This window comes from Scardinius erythrophthalmus, assembly GCF_964197995.2.
Source record: "Scardinius erythrophthalmus genome assembly, chromosome: 10".
Taxonomy (NCBI): Eukaryota; Metazoa; Chordata; class Actinopteri; order Cypriniformes; family Leuciscidae; genus Scardinius; species Scardinius erythrophthalmus.
The window spans coordinates 18,521,992-18,540,383 of NC_138230.1; the positions used below are offsets into that span (position 1 = coordinate 18,521,992).

At 38.1% G+C, this 18,392-nt stretch overlaps 2 protein-coding genes across 5 annotated transcripts in view; one reads left to right on the forward strand and one right to left on the reverse strand.

Annotated features, from left to right (window-relative positions):
- cspg5b (chondroitin sulfate proteoglycan 5b) overlaps nucleotides 1-6,701 on the forward strand; it is a 69,609-nt gene extending 62,908 nt beyond the window's left edge. Inside the window, exon 6 of one of the 3 annotated variants that reach the window (XM_081377474.1) lies at nucleotides 5,714-6,701. In XM_081377474.1, coding sequence (XP_081233600.1) covers nucleotides 5,714-6,004 — 291 coding nt within the window. In that variant the 3' untranslated portion in view covers nucleotides 6,005-6,701. The remainder of the gene's footprint in view (nucleotides 1-5,713) is intronic. The other 2 variants (XM_081377472.1, XM_081377473.1) reach the window with 2 other exon arrangements.
- A 1,173-nt stretch (nucleotides 6,702-7,874) lies between these two features.
- Nucleotides 7,875-17,185, reverse strand: ptpn23b (protein tyrosine phosphatase, non-receptor type 23, b). 2 transcript variants are annotated; one of them, XM_081377470.1, is made up of 20 exons: nucleotides 16,869-17,185; nucleotides 16,056-16,130; nucleotides 15,824-15,951; nucleotides 15,633-15,709; nucleotides 15,504-15,553; nucleotides 15,264-15,395; nucleotides 15,078-15,158; nucleotides 14,857-14,982; nucleotides 14,267-14,314; nucleotides 13,992-14,048; nucleotides 13,855-13,913; nucleotides 13,628-13,707; nucleotides 13,424-13,538; nucleotides 12,172-12,237; nucleotides 11,815-11,954; nucleotides 11,230-11,535; nucleotides 10,974-11,128; nucleotides 10,712-10,863; nucleotides 10,429-10,608; nucleotides 7,875-10,117 (listed from the first exon to the last, which is right to left on the reverse strand). In XM_081377470.1, exons 1-20 carry the CDS (start codon nucleotides 16,950-16,952, stop codon nucleotides 8,533-8,535), a joined length of 3,696 nt encoding a protein of 1,231 aa, XP_081233596.1. In that variant the 5' UTR covers nucleotides 16,953-17,185; the 3' UTR covers nucleotides 7,875-8,532. The 2 variants fall into 2 exon arrangements, with proteins under 2 accessions (XP_081233596.1, XP_081233597.1); XM_081377471.1 differs by lacking the exon at nucleotides 13,992-14,048 and having other exon boundaries at nucleotides 16,869-17,120.
- Between the last annotated feature and the right edge of the window lie 1,207 nt (nucleotides 17,186-18,392).

Genomic DNA, 18,392 nt, shown 5'->3' on the forward strand with positions numbered 1-18,392 from the left:
ACCGTGTTTCAGATGTCAGAGCTCACAGGAATAGGGGCGCGCGCATAGACACACACACACACACACACACACACGTGTGTTTTACTTTTTGACACACATACATTAGAAGCGCGCTCCTTATGTTTTGAGAGTGTGAGGTCATTCAGGAATGACTATGTGAATTCAGTTGTGTAAAACAATTTTGAATCCATTCATACATTGCATTTTTTGTGGACATCAATGGTATACTTCAACTTTCTAAAATAAGGTAAGACAATTTTATTCATCTAAAACTATTGGTTTTAGTAAGCTTTTATATTATATTCTTTTATTCATCTAAAATAATTGGTTTTAGTAAGCTTTTTATTTTATATACTTTTATTCATCTAAAATAATTGGTTTCAATGTATGTTTTAGATTATATCATATAAATTATATAAAGGATGAGATTATTTTGTGTGACTTCTCACTTTCACTGCGGAGGGGGCGCAGGCACAATCACCACGCACATATAAATGGGACAAAGTTCAAACAAAAACATCTGTTTTTGTTTAAATAGGACAAAACTACCCGTCAAAATTATGATTTAGTCCTACATAGGTCATAGTTCAAAACTAACTGTCATACAACATGATCGATAGGCTAGCAGGGTCAATAGGTTAATCCCATGACCGCAATCCGGAAGTTCAACCTGTCAATCATAAAGGTCACCGGAAGTTCAACCTGCCAAAAGGTCAAAGGTCAAAGTCGTAAATCATTTTGACATAAGGTCCCTTATAGTAACTACTAGTGGACTAAGCATTGACATGGCACTCTTCCTTGCAGTCACCTCAAGGTGGCTCAATGTGAGCTTTAAAACACACAAGCTGTATCCCATATCAGAGGCTGCATCCTTCGAAGGTCGGAACTAACGTTGTTAAATGGGACGGCCTAGCGTATAGAGGATTGCTCTTGTCGCCTAGCAACTGTGACAGCTGCCATTGACGAGCGGCTTTAACGTTTGTACTGGACTTTTTGGAAAGTTATATTCACAGTCCATGTAAATATGTTCACGATGGTCCATTTATGTACACAATAAAAACTATTATCTATTGGTAAAATCGCATCTTGGTAATGACAACATTTGAACCACTTTAAAAAAAAATGTTTTTAACTTTTGTATCGTTAGATATTCAAGTAAGTTTGAACCCAATACTTACTTCTCAAAAAATCCTGACGTCACTTGCATGCAGTGAATCTTGGGATAGGCTGGGCTGTGAAAGATCCACTCGTTCTAACCTTCGTGGCCCGGGAAAACTAAGAAAGCATTTGTAGGCCGCATTCGAAAGAAACTTTGACACACATTTGGCCTTCAAAGGATGCAGACTCTGAATTGGAAGACCGCTACAAATGAAGCACTGAACTTGCATGTTAACTTATTTTTGTGCGCAGTGAAGTTCCTATTGCCAGAGTACCCTACCAGCACGTTGGCGTTGCTACATTCACTTTGTATTTGCTTGCTGTCACTGCTGATGTCACGCTGCATCATGTTATGTCAAGCTTTGTTATACTATGTATGTCACGCTAAGTCACGCTATGCTATGAAACACTTCACCCCACAATGCAAAGGTTTGGCCGCCAGTGGCGTCAATTCACCAAACTCAAGGTATGGCGAACTCTGATGGCATCTCAAAATCTTGCTTCCTCGACGTGACGACAACTGTGTGTGGTGATGAATCACATATAGCTTTGATCATAACCCAGCAAATTAGACAGTTATAGACCACTGTTATGCTAACTTTTTCCATTACTTAAAGCTCAAAAGTCTGAATATTATCCAATTTAAATGTTAGTTTTAATGTGATGAGCAAAAATATTTTTTGTTCATCCTTCAAAGATTGACCGAATTTTTAAAACTAAAAGTTTCACGATGTAGGAAAAAGAACACTTGTTGAAATACAAACAATGGTGGCAGAGGAGCACATATTTGCTCATTAGCCATTTCCACTCCCTAACATAGTTTTTTTTTTTTTTTTTGTACTGAAGTGGGAAGTATATATTTGTAGGAAAGGTCACTAAGCCTCATCAAAAAAAACCTAAAACTTTTCTTGAAATTGAAATTGAAATTGAAATTACTGTCAGGCAGCTAGTTAAGAGCATTATTTGAGCGATACCGAGCGGATTCTCACTACCGGAAATTCCTCTGATTGGACATTATTTTCAACAGAAATGCCTGTGATTGGCTACAATACTCAAACGCTACAAAATCACGTTGTAAATAGATAGATTTGCAGCGCTGTTGAACTCATGTGACACAAATATAACAACCAGATCGCTTTAATTTACTTGCTTTTCTCTTTTATTAAACAATTACAAATTAAATGTTACCCTGCCATACCCAATTGACGCCCCTGCCTTTAGTCCTCACCGCTGTGACACCTTCACCTTATGAACTCCTGTCTGTCCTGCCTTACTCAAGTCAGCATGCATTGGTGTTCTTTCGTGCAAAAGAAAACATCTGTGGGAAATAACATAACTATTTAGACAGTTAAAAAATACATTTCTGAGATTTGTAGATGTCTCTTGACTTATTCAGTGTATGTCTGAATATAAATTTAGAAATACTGCTTGGATTGATATTTATATGCGGTATCATACAGTTTTAAAGCTATTTTGTCTTGAAACTAATTGATTACTAATTATGATGTATTGGAAATTGTTTTTGTATTTTTTTTTTATTGAGATAAAACAAATGAGAATAAATAAAGTAAGTTTGTTTGGAATAAAACATTTTACCAATACAATTGAGTGCCAGTTTATTCCTAAACTCCACTGCTCCCATTTTGACTCCTTTTCAGTTTCACTGCTTCTCCTCACTGCTTCGCTCCTATGCATGGCTATAGCATTTATTAGGTTCTGCTTCTAACCATACTGGACATTTCACCCCCATAACAACGCTCTATTATAAGACTATAGCAGCTGACCACTAAGGAGCGAATGTACAGTAACGTGACATAACTGCCAGATTCAAACTGTGCTTTCGCGCTATGGCTGGCGCTATAGGTTTACTTTACATATTGGGTTTGGACAAAACATGAATAATATTCATGACATTTGTCATTTGCTGTCCAATCTGGTTGCGAGTTGGCAAAGAAAATTAGCAAAATGGCTACAAATCCACACATCATAAATGTTTAAAAATGTAAATGGAAAAACTAAATTGCTTATGAACCTTAACAAATCTGTTTAATTTTACTTTTATTTTACTTATACAAAATAAATATTCAGTATCATTCTAAAATTTTGGGTGTGTAAGATGAATAGAAATGAATACTTTTATTCAGCAAGGATGCATTAAATTGATAAATAGTGACAAAAACTTTTAAATTATGAAAAACTATTTAAAAAAAAAATGCTGTTCGGTTTAACTTTTTATTCACAGAATCCTATGGGGAAAAGGATTCTCTGAATAGAAAGAACACTAAAAGTCACTGTTAACACAGAAATATTAAGCAGCACACAATGTTTGCAACATTGACATTAATAATAAGAAATGTTACTTGAGCGCCAAATCATTATTAGAATGATTTCCGAAGGATCGTGTGACGCTCAAGACAAAAATTAAGCTTTGCCATCTCAGGAATAAATTACATTTTTGAAATATACTGAAATAGAAAACTTTTAAATTATCTTTCACAATATTGCTGTTTTTACTGTATTTTTTTAATCAAATTAATGCAGCCTTGGTGAATACACACACACACACACACACACACACACACACACACACACACACACACACACTGTTGTAATACGTACTGTTTTATTTATTTTATTTTAATTTATTTTAAAATGTAATCTATTCCTGTGATGGCAAAGCTGAATTTTCAGCATCACATGATCCTTCAGAAATCATTCTAAGATAATTTCTTATTTCTTATCAATGTTGAAAACAGTTATAGACAGTTAAATGACAGTATATATAAAACATACAGTATATATGTGTGTGTATAGATATATAGACACAAAGATGGCTCAAATTATGATCAGAATTCTGTCTATTCATTGTAATGCAAAAACCAAGATTAAAGTGCACCTATTATGCTATTTTAAAGGTTCCTCATTTTGTTTTTGAGGTCTCCTACAATAGTTTTACGTGCATCCAGTGTCAAAAAATATTTACATTTTCTCATAATATACATTGCACATCACCTAATTTTTCAGAGAGTCTGAAACAGTTAGTTTGAAGATTCCATCTCTCTAAACCCCTCCTTTCTGAAAGCCTACTCTGCTCTGATTGGTCAGAAAGCCCAGTCTGTTGTGTTGTGCTTCAAATAAGCATGATAGGTGCACTTTAAGCTAATACCAAAGTTTCCCATCTGTTATGTGAATGTGACAAACTTAGAAAAACTTCCTTCCCCTGAGAGTTAGGGTTAGGATTAGTGCAGAAGCTTTTGAACAGTTGAATTCCTGATAAAGCAGTTAAACATTTGATTTCATTTAGAGATTAATGCTAGATGTCTGCATAGCAATTAAAGGAGAACTCCGGTCAATTTTAACATTGAGCTCATTTTTTTGTACATTTGGAGTGCTGTCAATACAGAGAACAACGACAAAAATCGCTGTTGCCTAAACCGAGTTATTCTATTTTTAAAATTTGCACCCTGTTGACTTCAATGGGGCAAGTACTAAACCTGTTTTTAGCCTTTGAGTGATTCCTTCAGAGTGAACACGAATGAATCTGACTGCAGTAGATGTGAAAGATATGAATAAAAATGATGTTATTTAAGCCAGCGCAAATACCTGTGTTTACATCCTGTTTTCACGCGCATAGGTTTAGTTACCTATGATCACGCGCGTGAACTCGGCAATCGATTACTTTGGACTTCAACCGAAAACAGGATGTAAACACAGGCATTTGCGCTGGCTGAAATAACATCATTTTATACATATCTTTCACATCTACTGCAGTCAGATTCACCGTGTTCACTCTGAAGGAATCACTCACATTAGCTGTGCACTTGTAATGACACATCAAGGATGTTAAGAGGCTAAAAGCAGGTTTAGTACTTGCCCCATTGAAGTCAACAGGGTGCAAATTTTAAAAATAGAATAACTCGGTGTAGGCAACACCGATTTTTGTCGTTGTTCTCTGTATTGACAGCACTCCAAATGTACAAAAAAAATGAGCTCAATGTTAAAATTGACCGGAGTTCTCCTTTAAGAGCAGTCTAGATAGAAACAAGTAGGCAATCAGTCTAGTAAATTTGGAAGTTGAAAATGAGCCACAAAATAAAGTATTACAAAAGCCTTGAAAAGATTGACCCTCTACTTAACACAAAGTGCAAGTGAAGTACAATCCTTTGTTTACTTCAACTTGCATATGCTTGATAATCTGAGATCAATTCCTGCAAGCTGATTACTTGCTCCTGAGTCATGCCCACCTCATATATTTTGTGCCAGGTTGGTGTCAACACTGAAATCACTCAGCTTAAACTAATATTCTTAAAACAATGACTTAGCAGATTCCTGTTTTTACTCGGATTATTTTTTTAGCGGCTCATGAGTGAGTTGTTATAAACAATTTATGTGCTTTATTTTTGTTAAATTCTTTATACTTTCTTGCTTTTTTTTCTTTGTTTTTGTATCATATGTTTGTGTCCATCTGTGTGTAATCGTGTGTTGTGTGCTTTTTGATTCCTATGTTTGTGTTGTTATGCTTGTATGTACTTTGTGTGTGTGTGTACGTGTCCAGGGTGGTGTGACCATCGACTTAGAGTTGCTCCTCCCCAAAGAGGTGAAAATGCTCCCTGAAACAACTCCCCCGCTTCACTACAACGTCTTCCTCTACAAGCTCCCTAAATCCCCTAAAAAGTCCCCCGGCCTACGCCGGCCTATGGGCAAATCCGTACAGGGGAGGCCTCTGTCCCAGCTCTGCTCCAGACGCAGCTCCGAACCCGGCTACAGCCCCATTAGCACGCGCTCCTTACCGGGAGTGCTCTCCGGGTCATCCAGCCCTCACCTGGGCACGGCCTACACACCTTAATACGAGTGGAAGCCTTCAACGCTGATGTGCGACGACTTGAAAAAAAGAAATATGTCTTGACCATTACAAATTATGAGACATTGATTGTTAACAAGTGAGTGTTTTGGATGAACTAGACATTAATTTGGACATGAAACAATATATGAATATGAAACAGCACAGCACAGCTCCACCATGAAGGTTAATAGAAATGGCAAGACAAAGTAGCAGTGTTGTGCGACAGGAATATAAAGGGAAAAAAAGAAGTTGAAAACTGTTAATTTGGTATTACATATACAAAAGTGGTTTTCAAATGTGTTATGGTGCCATGTTTTATGTTGTATTTTGTCAAACAGCACATTTATATTCACACACATGCATACACATTTGTAACCTGTAAACATTCAGGGTATAAAAACAAATTGATAACTATTATTATTATTAACAAGGTGCTTTTTGAGTTTTTAATGTTAGATTAATACTTTCACTGAAAATAAAGAATTTTAGAATTGTTTAATTTGACATTGTTTATTTTTGGTTCCTTGGACAAAAATGTGATGTAATAATTTCACCATCTGTAGAAAGGTTTATTTTTTCTTCAAATTTTATTTAGCAAAAATTCTAATCTGAATATGGTCACATTTGTCACACTGCAGTACTACTTAACTGCAAAATGGATTTAAAATAATAATAATAAAAATCTGGACCGGTTATAACTTACCCTAAACTCTTTAATTTAAAAAAACTACAGTGTGTATCAGTATTTGTCAAAAAGTTGTCAGTGTTTATGAGAGGACTGACTGATGTATGCTGACAATCTAAACTGATACCATGTTCTCTAGCCAAGTCCTCTACAAAACATCAATGCTAATATTTGTGCTATTCTGCTCAAGCCAAAACCATCTTATTGAGAAAAACTGGGTCAGTTCCTCTCCCAGCGCTCACCCATCAAAGCAAGTCAAAAGCAAGGGACGGCGTGCACAGACTGCTGAAATAAAAGGCTGGGTATTTTAGAAGAGTAAAGGGCTCTTGAGCTCACTAGGACAAAACCATTTCTGACTAGCTTACAAACACACTGCGTACATGTCTTCTATGTGCCATTTTCATGTTTACATGCAATGAGAGAAATCAATACTAGATTCCAGTCACTACCCATTAAGCAAAGAGTGAATTTTGTGACCTCTTATCTTAGGCCTTTCTCTCACCTGTTTATGAGTATAGTGTTTAAACAAGATGCAAATGTTTATGGACTTGATTAGTCTAAAGATCTGACTCAATTTGAGCATCCCTGCTTTATTATTTAGACTTTTACTGCAGGATGTGCGTGTAGTAATTCTGTGGTTCTTTGTGCCTGAAGCAAATGAAGCGTATTGATTTAATCTAGACAGCTCAAGGAACCCGTGAAGAGGGAACCAACAAGCTCACTAAACAATCCTACATGACCAGAACATAACCAGACAGTGCCATCATATGGCCATATTAAGGCAGTGGTGCATTTGACAATACCCTTCAACAATGGTGCATTAGCACATAACAGTAAGTTTATTGTATTATCCACCACAATCTGTAGGCTTTGTTTTGTATACTGTATTAATAAGGAACGCATACTGCGAAACGTCTAAGAACGTAAAGTGGGGTGTGGTGTGTGTGACTAGTGATAATTCACCTTTCACTATAAGGATCCTAAAACAACACTGGACATAGGGAACAATTTCAAAGCATTGGCCTGGATGCCACTGGGAAAAGAGGGAAAGACCTGAAGATTGTTCACAGATGCTCCCCATGCAGTTTGAGCAAGCTTGAAGTGGTCTACAAGGAAGACAACAACTGCACAAGTCCAGGTGCATACAGCTGCTAATTTTCTATAAAGGTAGACATGTGAACATATTTTCAAGTAAGCTAGTTTATTTAATATTGAATTTTATACAGAAGCAACATCTCCACATAAAATAATGGTGCAAGTCAATCAAAAAGCATTTCCCTTTTTATAAAATGAAAATGTTACGGTTTTGTTAAAAGAAAGCAGTGTTTACAGTTTATCGCAATTTATAAGAACTAGAATAGTTTTGGTATTAAAAAAAAAGAAAAACACAATCTCCTCATCACCATCATCGTTGTCATCACTCTCAGAGTGCAGACTAAAGTGCTATTTAGGAATAGAAATACAAAGAGTGATACTTGACATATTAGAGTATTGCATAGAATTACAGAGCAAAAGCAGTTTCCTTTTTTTCTTGCAGCACATTTGGTAAGTTTGTAATTACTGATTCAGAGAGTACAGTGCAATTCTGTGTCAGTACTGTACATGTAGAAAAGGCAGGTGTTAGTGTGTGTTCAGGCATTAGATCTTGTGTTGTGACTACAAAGAATCCAAATCACCAAAAATCTACTTTTTCAGAAACCCTCTGTTGACACCCCCATCATATTTGATTGTGCACTGTGTGGTATCCTGACTATCATTGACGGCTTATGTACAGTTGTTGGTATGGGGCACAGCAAGAGACTGCTTTTATGATTGAGTTTGATCATTTATCCACTCCGGAATCAGTTTAGGACTCAATGCTCAGATTATCCACCTTGTTCTGGATAAGATTCAGAACAGTAGTGGAGTCGGACCTCATCTCATCAGTTGGAGCAGCACTTGATGTGGAAGAGGATGGCACACCTGGTCTAGGAGTGGAAATCTGGTTCTGGGATGAAACCTGAACAGGTGATGGTATAGGAATGAGGGTGCTGGCAAGTGATAGTGGAACTGGATTGTCCATCATTGGGGCTGCTGCTTGTCCTGATGATGGATGAGCCACATTATGAGGGCCAAGTATTTGGCTTTGACCAGGAGTGTACATGGGTTGCCCCCCTGGGCCATTAAACATGGTATTGAATTGGGGCGGAATGGTCTGTTGACCCATGTGTGTTGGTGCAAATGAATACCTATTACTTTGTGGTGGTACAGCTCCTGGTGGCATTTGAGGCTGATTAAGTGGACGAGCACCATAAGGAATTTGGGAATTTTGGCTCAAGGGTGCCTGTGGAAAGATTTGAGAGCCTGGATGTACTTGTTGGGGTGCAGGGATTTGCCTAGGTTGCAAAGATGGAAAAGATGTGGCAGCATACCCCATATAAGGCTGAGGCATGTTTTGTGGAAGTTGTCCAGGATGGAACTGATTGGAAAGACTGCACTGAGGCTGAGTTTGAGCTTGTCCTGGAATGAGGGCTCCCTGAGGATGGGACACTGTCTGTTGGCCTGTTAGACCATGCTGGGGTTGGATGTGGGGAACTAATGCGGGTCGGTAACCTGAGGGGAGGCCAGACTGTTGCTGTGTTTGGCCTAGCATGGGAGGTTGGACCTGTCCAGGTGGGAAGGGGGGAAGGATTTGCCCAGGAAATGCACTTCTTGGTGCGGTTGAGGGGATGCTTTGTCTAGGCTGGCTGGTAAAGCTTTGGCACTGTGTTCCCTGTATGATCTGTTGGACAGAGGAAGACTGAGTCATGACAGCTGGCATGTGCTGCCCATAAGAGTTTGGCAAGGATACTTGTGGTTGCCCAGGTAAACCAGGCCTAATGGAATTTTGAGGAATCTGACCCATTTGTGGAGGCACAGAATAACCTCCTGTAACAGCAATGGGCCCACCATGAGCTTGCTGCCAGAGACCTGGATTGTACCCCTGAGAAGGCACCTGTGCGGTGTTCGATTGATTAACCTGCGGATGGACATGTGTGATGTTTCCAGCTGATCTTGCCTGGAACTGCTGTGGTGGCAGCCCAGGGATTTGCATGGGAGCAAAGGGCTGGCCATAAGGTGCCTGATTTTGTGGGAGATTGTGGGACAACTGTTGCTTTGGATCTGTAGTTGGAAATTGGGGGTTTGGAAACCGATTTGGGGGAAATGGGCTTTCCCCTTGTGGCCAGCTAAGAGGGGTTCCACCATGGGGAACAGGATTGGGAAGTAATGGACCTCTGGGCAAATTCAGATTTGGAGGGAAGCTTTGTAGTTCTTGTGGGAGATCTTCAAAAGAGGCAACAGAAGGACCTACAGATTCAAGACTGGAAGGGCCGGTTCTAGAACCAACAACTTTCTGGCCGACTACAGGTTTTCGGGCAGCAGGTCTAGGAGGCGGCCCTTTTTCAATCTCCCTGCAGAAAGCAGTATGTCAGACAAGCATGGAATGAGATACATTGTTGAAAAACAGCCATTTGAAAAGGAATACCTTTAGTATTAAGTGGTAGTAGTCAACTGGTTCATAATTCACACTGATGATAAGTATGTTTCAGATTCAATCTAAACATAGGCATCCCACAATCTAAAAATGTACTGAAATCTAAATTGTGTCTACTGTAAGTCAAGGTACTTGATCCTTTACATCCAGGTGACTGTCTCTTCAAACAGTGTACAGAAATAAAAAATATATGCACAATATCATACCCTTCTACTTGAGACAACTTACTTTTCCAGCAAGGCAACTCGCTCCTTCTCTCTGGTTTGGCAACAGGACTTAGCTTTGTCCAACAAGCCAGAGGTCTTCTTGTCCAGATCCTGGTAGAAGTCTCTGCCCTCCTCCGCCTTCTTCATCAAGTCCTCATATGCCTCAAATGAGGCAATCAGGGCTTGCACAGTGCCATTCCATCTTCAGGACAAAATGAGAGGATTGCATACAATGTCACTGAAACAGATACTAACACTTGAAATCTGAGTCTTTTGACTATGAAAATACACAGACAAAAACATACTGTTGCTCTGTGAGAATGAGTGTCTTGCGGACAGGGGCGTACTGCACATTTGCTTCTGTCAGGGCTTTCAGGATGTTATCCTGAGCAATCAAGTTCTGTTCTATATATCCCTTCAGCTGATCATACTTCTTCAACTGCTCCTCAAACAATGTCTGAAAGAGAGGATAGAGGGAAAGACATTTTTGACGGGTCATTCGTTCAATTTGAATCGACAGCACAAAGCGATAAAGAAAAGGCAGTACAGTTTCAGTTGGTCATTAACCTTGATCTCAGCACGATCTGTGGTTACCAGGACTCCAGTGATGTCATCTTTATGAATAAGGTCACGGAGCTGACTCTCCAATGAGATCCTCTGCTTTCGCATTTCATCAACTTTGCCAAGAATAGCCTTAAATTTTTGCAAGGACGATGTTTCGTCTACAAAGAAAAGAGATCATTACATTTTTAGGGATAATGAATAAACTCACAACAGATAACTTCTATGTCTTTCAATGTACATCAGTAAAAAACACTTTTACCTTGACTGAGTTGTGGCTGGGGCAGGCTCTTTCTGAGTTCCTCAACAGATCCCTGTAACAGGCGTAGGTTTGGTATGTGCTGGTTCATGGCTCTGTGGAGCTCGGTGTTGGTGTTGCTGGCTGTCTGATGAGCAGCTTCATATTTCTTCAACTCTTTCTGAATCTCCTGCAAGACTGCAGACCTGGCCGGCAATCCCTTCTGCCCCACAACCTCTATTAAACTCTTCTCTCCGGCCTCATCTTCCTCAAGGGCACTACGGACCTCATCCAGGGATGAACCCACATCAGTGTAAACATTAGATAGTGCTGCAACACACACACATGATTGGAAGTCATAAAAAGCATCAAAATAAAAATCAAACAATAATAGTACATAATAAATTAAATTATAATAGTATTGGTAATTAGTCAGAAATATCATAGACATAACATTTCACAGATCATAGAATCCTTGTTTTAATGTTGAAATGACTTCTAAAAAAAACTAAACACACAGTAAAATGGCAGACTGCACATTTAATTATCACAAATTTTAAAAAATTGTCATCATTTTAAGTTTTTGTTTGTCTACGCGTATATTCTCACCTTGCATTGCCTGGACGAGGTTCTTAACAGTGTCTGGTCGTACACTGAGAAATGCACATTTTTCCAATACAACATCAGGCAGAGATTTAAACATGTCAATTTTATACACCGCGTCACTGCTTAGAGACTCCATAAATTTTCTGCATAAATTGAGAAGAGGAAAGAATTTCAGCTACTGACAGTAAAAGCCTATAGATACACAGAGTAAATTCACTTTTAAAGGGTTAGTTTCCCCAAAAATGGAAATTCTGTCATTATTTGCTCATCGTTCCTGGAATCCTGGATGACCACCTTTGAGGGTGAGTAAATTATGACAGAATGTTTTTAGGTCAATATTTGTTTTTATGAGTAACTTACTCAAGGATTTGGTTTTTGTCCTCTATTTTAGCCACAATGTCCCTGAGTAGCTTTGCCTTCTCCTCACTGAGAGAGAGAGAGAGAGAGAGAGAGAGAGAGAGAGAGAGAGAGAGAGAGAGAGAGAGAGAGAGAGAGAGAGAGAGAGAAAAGAGGCATAATGGTTAAAAACAGAAACTTTCTACATACACTTTTAAAGTAACACATCAGTGAAGCATGTTACTAGGCCTGTCACGATAACAAATTTTGCTGGACGATAAATTGTCCAAGAAATTATCGCGATAAACGATAATATTGTCGTACTGAGACCATTTTCATTTAATATAATTATAATGGCATAATAATGCAGGTACACCTTTTCAACGATCTATAAACTTTTATTTCTAAAGAATATTAAACATTGAAAACGGAAAACATTTTAAATATCCAAAAAAATGAACAAAACAACCAAAAACAATGAAAGCAATGGACTCTTAGTGTCTGTTAACAAAATAAATGTCTGTTAATAAAAAAAAAATGAAACAAAATTGCACTTCAAAAAATATTAAATATTAGGCTTTAGACATTATTAAATAGTGATACATTCCATAACAGGCAAAACTGACAGTTAGGACCTTTGTAAACAAATAAAAAAAGCCTCAACAAGCCATATCACCCAAATTTTGCACTGTTACTCCTGTTACTTTGTCAAGTGATTGTGTACTGTCGGGAAGACAGAGACGCACTTTATTGCGTGCATGCTATGCACTGAAAATACTTGGTTAGGATTAGGGGTGAGGAGTGCGTGCGTATTACACGCCATAAAGAGTGTATCATATGCACGCAAAAACTATTTTTGGCATATAAATGGCACGAGAAATAACATTTGTGGTATAGATATGCATTTTCATGTGATTGGGCTCGCTGTCGCAACTCACAACTAGCGTCTTCTCTCTCTCCCGGCAGTAGCCGCAAACAGTCCCGCGGCCGCCGGCGCTTTCCCATACAAAGACCATGTGACTGACAAGCGCCGCCTTCCCACACAAAGACCATGCAACTGACAACAAGAGGGTTCACTCCTCCTATACGCTAAAGAACCGAGCGAGAGTGGTCATCCAGTCTCTTTGGTAGAGAGAGAGAGACGAGGAAAACAAACAAGCATGCAAATGGAATTATCGCGGCCGGAAAAATTATCGAGCTCATTTTTTTTATCGTGCGATTAATCGACTTATCGACTATCGCGACAGGCCTACATGTTACCAATGTACCAGCTGACCTGTAAAGGGATGATGCCTCATGAGTTGCCATGGGAACAAGTTTAGAGAAGAGGTCAGGGCCAGTGACACTTTGATCAGTTAGGCTCACAGGTAGGGGTTTCACCAACGATGCACCTGTGTCAGATGTCACAAATGCAAACTAAATTATAATTTCTACGGTCTTTAAGATCATTTTAAAAGAGATATGAGAGCTGTTTGTATACCTTTTACTGCCACCAATGTGTCCAGACCAGGCACAGACTCGTGGTAAATGAAGTCATTGTCCTTCTTAGCTGAGTTATATCTGAAACAGACAAAAAGTAGGAAAATGACATTAATCAAATATTTTTTAAAAGACTTTTGGAGAGATTAAACACCACAGCATACACTGAAAACTTAAGACTAAGGGTGTAATTTGGGTATTATCATAGTAATAAATGTGAGATCTTACTTTCCACCAATCACATCCATGGCGAATTTCAAAGCTTCCTGTACAAGTTCTGGTTGACCCTGAAAAGGTCGATGAGTACACATGTAAAAGTGCTTAATGAACAGGTGGGTTGTGTGCGGGTGTTTGAGAATCTTTACCTTGCTCTGCTTAATTGCCTCATTAAGTTTGTCGATAGAGTACTGAAAGTATGCGACCTGTGGAGAAACAGCAGGCGACCTCACACTGTCATCAGAGAATATTATGCCCATATTGTGCAGTGATACTCAGGTACGCCAAGTAATGTCAAATATCAGCCAGCAAAACATAAATAAAAATATTACTATTAATAATAATATATAATAGTAAAATAATAGCCCATTCAATTCAAAAAGTATGCTTCGCTAAAAACAAATGCACATAAGCACATACTTACTGCTTCTCCGTATTTCTGCTGTTCCTCTGACTGCTTCCCCATGTGTAACTAATGAAAATAAAATGAGGCAAGGTTTATGAAAATAACCAACAAGTCTATGAAAATGCATTAAAGGGATAGTTCACCTAAAAAATTTAATTCTGTCATCATTTACTCACCTTCAGGTTGTTCAAAACCTGTATGAGTAATGAACACAAACGATATTTTGAAGAATATCAGTAACCAAACAGTTGATGTACCCCATTGACTTAGTGGAAGTCAATGGGATCCACGAACTGTTTGGTTACCCATATTCCTCAAAATCTCTTCTTTTGTGTTCAGCAGAAGAAATAAATTCATACAGAAACTAAAACTAACTTTAGCTGGAAAATAACTTTATTAAAGAACCGCTATAAAGCCAAAACAATCTCTGTTTATCTCTGTAAAGCTGCTTTGAAACAATCTACATTGTTAAAAGCGCTATATAAATGAAGATGACTTGACAGGTTTGGGACAACCTGAGGGTGAATAGCCTAAATGATGACAGAATTTTCATTTTTGCCTGAACTATCCCTTTAATCTAAACCGCATGGCGAGTGTGATGGTCTCACGTGTGTGATAGCACTGAAGTAGCTGATCTTCATGCTGATGAGTTTCCCCCACTCTTTCTGAATCCTTCCTGGCACACATTCTGAATTATCCAGCAGCCTCAGGCAATCCTTATAATAGTCACACACCTGCAATCAGACATTAGGGTTGAAGTGGCAAATGCTCAGTGAATCAAAGACCTGCTGTGATGCTGACAGACAAGCACATGTCCAGAACTTCATACCCGAGCACAAATCTTTGCTATTAAATGACTCTTTCTGTTGTCTAGTAGAGTTTTCTCCAAGAGACACTCTTGAGCCTGTGCCTTCAGAGAGAACGACAGCAACAGAAAAAGAGACGAGAGGTTGTCAGATTAAAGTGGATTTTCCCAGGTAATAAAAGTAGCATTTGTGTGATGGACTGTGTTTACCAGCATGAGGCTGATTTTGACTGAAAGTGCCTGGCCGCTCATGTCAGAGCTGTAGCTGTGATTGTAGTGGTCTCTGAGGTGAGTGAAAGCCCCAGCAGAACACTGGAAATGCGTGCAGGACACTTTCATCCCCTTAACACACGCATGCACACAAAAGGAGCAAAAGGTTCGAAATTTCAGTGAATCATTTCATTTTTCTTAAGATTTCTTACTAGCAAATATGTAAGAGTGCATGTTCACCTCCTCAGACAGGCGGTTATCCACAGCTCCCAGCAGCGAGTGCAGTGCACCTAAAATGCATTAGAGGGATTGTTGATAGATGAATTACTAAGCAAAACAAATTTGCAGTAATCCATATATTTAACTCACCCAGGTTATACAAGACACAAGCCTGCTCATAGTTAATATCATCATGTGTGATATTCCTCCCTGAGAAGATGTCCGTCCTGCGAGCAGAAAGAAAGCACGAAAGCTAAAACGGCACGACTACCACACATCTTGCATATCGACATAGCAAGTATGGTCTTATATCAAAGTGAGCACCAACGACATGATTTTACCAAGTCACAGGCACTGCAACCTCCTGGCCAGCTGCCATGGGAACACGGCTCTGCAGAAAGTGCAGCTGACCACAGTACTTTCGAAGAGTGCTGCAGCCCTCAAAATCCCTCGGGATGTTTACCACACTCTGAGAATAAGAATAAATGAGAATAAAGAACCTTTTTTAAAGCTTGTTAACCACAGACACAACTGTACAACTACATTTCCCACTATCCCATTGATCTAGCCCACCTGTCTAAGTTGCTCCAGCCTCTTCAGTGACTCAGTGTAGTTCTCAGGGTTCTCACCATAGTTTATTTGAATGTACTGGGACAAAAGAGGGGGAAAGAATACTGTCATATTTTTATTCTACTGCAATCCAATCGTACACAAAATGAAACAATCTTGATCAGGCAAGGTCCATAGTTGGCTTAATGCAAATGTGTAAAAAATAAGGCTGGCAAAAGCGAGGGAGATCATTTGGTTTTCAAATGACCAGGTTACACAAGACATATGCTTACAAGCACAAAGGCTGCTAAAATATCAGTTTCATAACTGTTAAATGGATCCACGAGTAACATAGCCCTTGAAATCACAGACAGCTCCTTACATAAAATTACGATACAGAGTGCTAATAGAATATGTTTCAAGAGGCAAATATTAATTTGTGAAACATGAAACTGACTTTGGAATATTGCACAATATTCAAGGCGCTTCTTCATTTTCATGTCTAACGTTACATATCCATATCAAAATATTTAAAAACAAAACATTTTCTTAATAATACTATCCTAACTTGTAACCAGTGTATATGTTTTCATCGCTTTCCATCCAGTTAACCGTTTGTGAAAATAATCAAATAAATAAATAATTAAAAATACTTTTACCCATACCTATGTAAACTTCCCTAAATTACAATACAGGCAAATACCTATTCCTTAACGTTACTGAGTTAATGTTACGGAAATCAAAAGGTAACGTTAGTGCATAGCAGGAATGATCCTCTCCGGAGCTGATCACTGTTGTGGAACAGGCTGGATTAATGTGACGCGGATTCTTTCTCACCTGTCTGACAGGAGGACTGAACTCAAACTCTCCAGCTTCCTTCAGCTCCAGCCAAATCATCGGCATCCTGGGAACGGCCTCCATTTCGACTCCACGAAGTACTATTTCAACTTAACACGAGTTTTCAGCGGTTTCGTACAACTTGTTTTTAATGACCTCAAAAGACGAAGCTAATTATAATGTCTCGACTTGATCAGAAAACTTGACGCCCCGATCCGCCTGACGCTCCAACCTTTGACTCGTCTTCAAAACAGTACGTCACCGGAAGTACGTCAACATCCATAGCATAAGCGATTTTACATTAGCTATATTACCTTTGTCTCCAAATATGTAACTATTTGTACTGTATTAAAAATACTCAAAAAAATAAAATAAAAAAAATTATCTAATTTGATTTATGATATTCTGAGTAGCCTACTTCAGTCTCAAAGAAATCATTTGTTATATGATCCATTATGGCAACTTTTTATACACAAACAAAAGGTATTAAATTTCAAACTTTTTTTTGTTTTACCTAATTTTTAATAATCTTGATCTTTTATATTTAATGTTTCAAAGAATAGGTGATATTTCATAATATAACATACTATATTTTAGGAAAACGAGTTGGCTATATTATAGGACATTTTATATTAATGTTCATTAATGTTATTCTGAACAATCTTGAACATTGCTTTGTGTCTCAGAAATGTTGAACTTTAATAGCATTTATTATTGTTTTTTCTTGTGTTTAGGGTAAGTGTACCCATTAAGCCCATGTACCCTTTAAGCCCACTTTCAACTCTGAAGTCAAATTAAAAAAAGAAAAAATAATATTTTATGCTGCTTATTATTTTAACCAATCCAGTGATTTGTTACTTCCCTGGCATTTTTAATTGCATACCAATTACATTTGGCAATGTTGAGTTAGCCCCACCCATGTGCATGCTGTCTCAGGGGACCTCACACAAAGTCACCCCAAAACTTTGGTGTTTCGGGACCCTTCAGAAATCAACACATTTCAGCAATTTTCAGCCATTTCTTTGGTAACTACATTGATATTATGTCAAATAAGAGATAAATGTATTGTTTTTTGTGCATGAACAAATAGTACTTTATCATTTTATATCATTTTCCTTTAAATGGAAAGATGAGTTTTATTAGCTTGCGTTCAAAGCTAATCTCTAGGTCAAACCATTAGCCTTACAGAAAGATAGACTGCCAAAGAATTAAGCATGTGAACTGCAAACAATGAATGTTTTGTGATTCATTTTACATTAATTTACAAATAAATACATCATAAATTGTTTTGTAGAGAAAATTATTTTTATAAATTAACTTTTTTTTAAGATGGGCTTAAATGGTACAGTGCCACAAAACGCATGCAAACTATAGACACACAAGCTAACCTTGAATGAAAAAAACGTAACATTTCTCAATGTGGGCACAATGAAAATTACAATGATACTTAGTCCACAGTATATTTAAGCTCCATGCATGTATTTGTAAACATATCTTACATTTTTAAAGGAAAGCATTGTCTTT

Bases quoted from the DNA above. Each gene is read 5' to 3' on its own strand.
- ptpn23b (XM_081377470.1), bottom strand. From the start codon at position 16,952: ATGGAGGCCGTTCCCAGGATGCCGATGATTTGGCTGGAGCTGAAGGAA. The intron at 13,708-13,854 runs GTAAGATCTCAC...TGTCTGTTTCAG, and splicing joins ATGGATGTGATTGGTGGAAA to ATATAACTCAGCTAAGAAGG. The intron at 10,864-10,973 runs GTTAATGACCAA...CCTCTCTTTCAG, and splicing joins CAGATCGTGCTGAGATCAAG to ACATTGTTTGAGGAGCAGTT.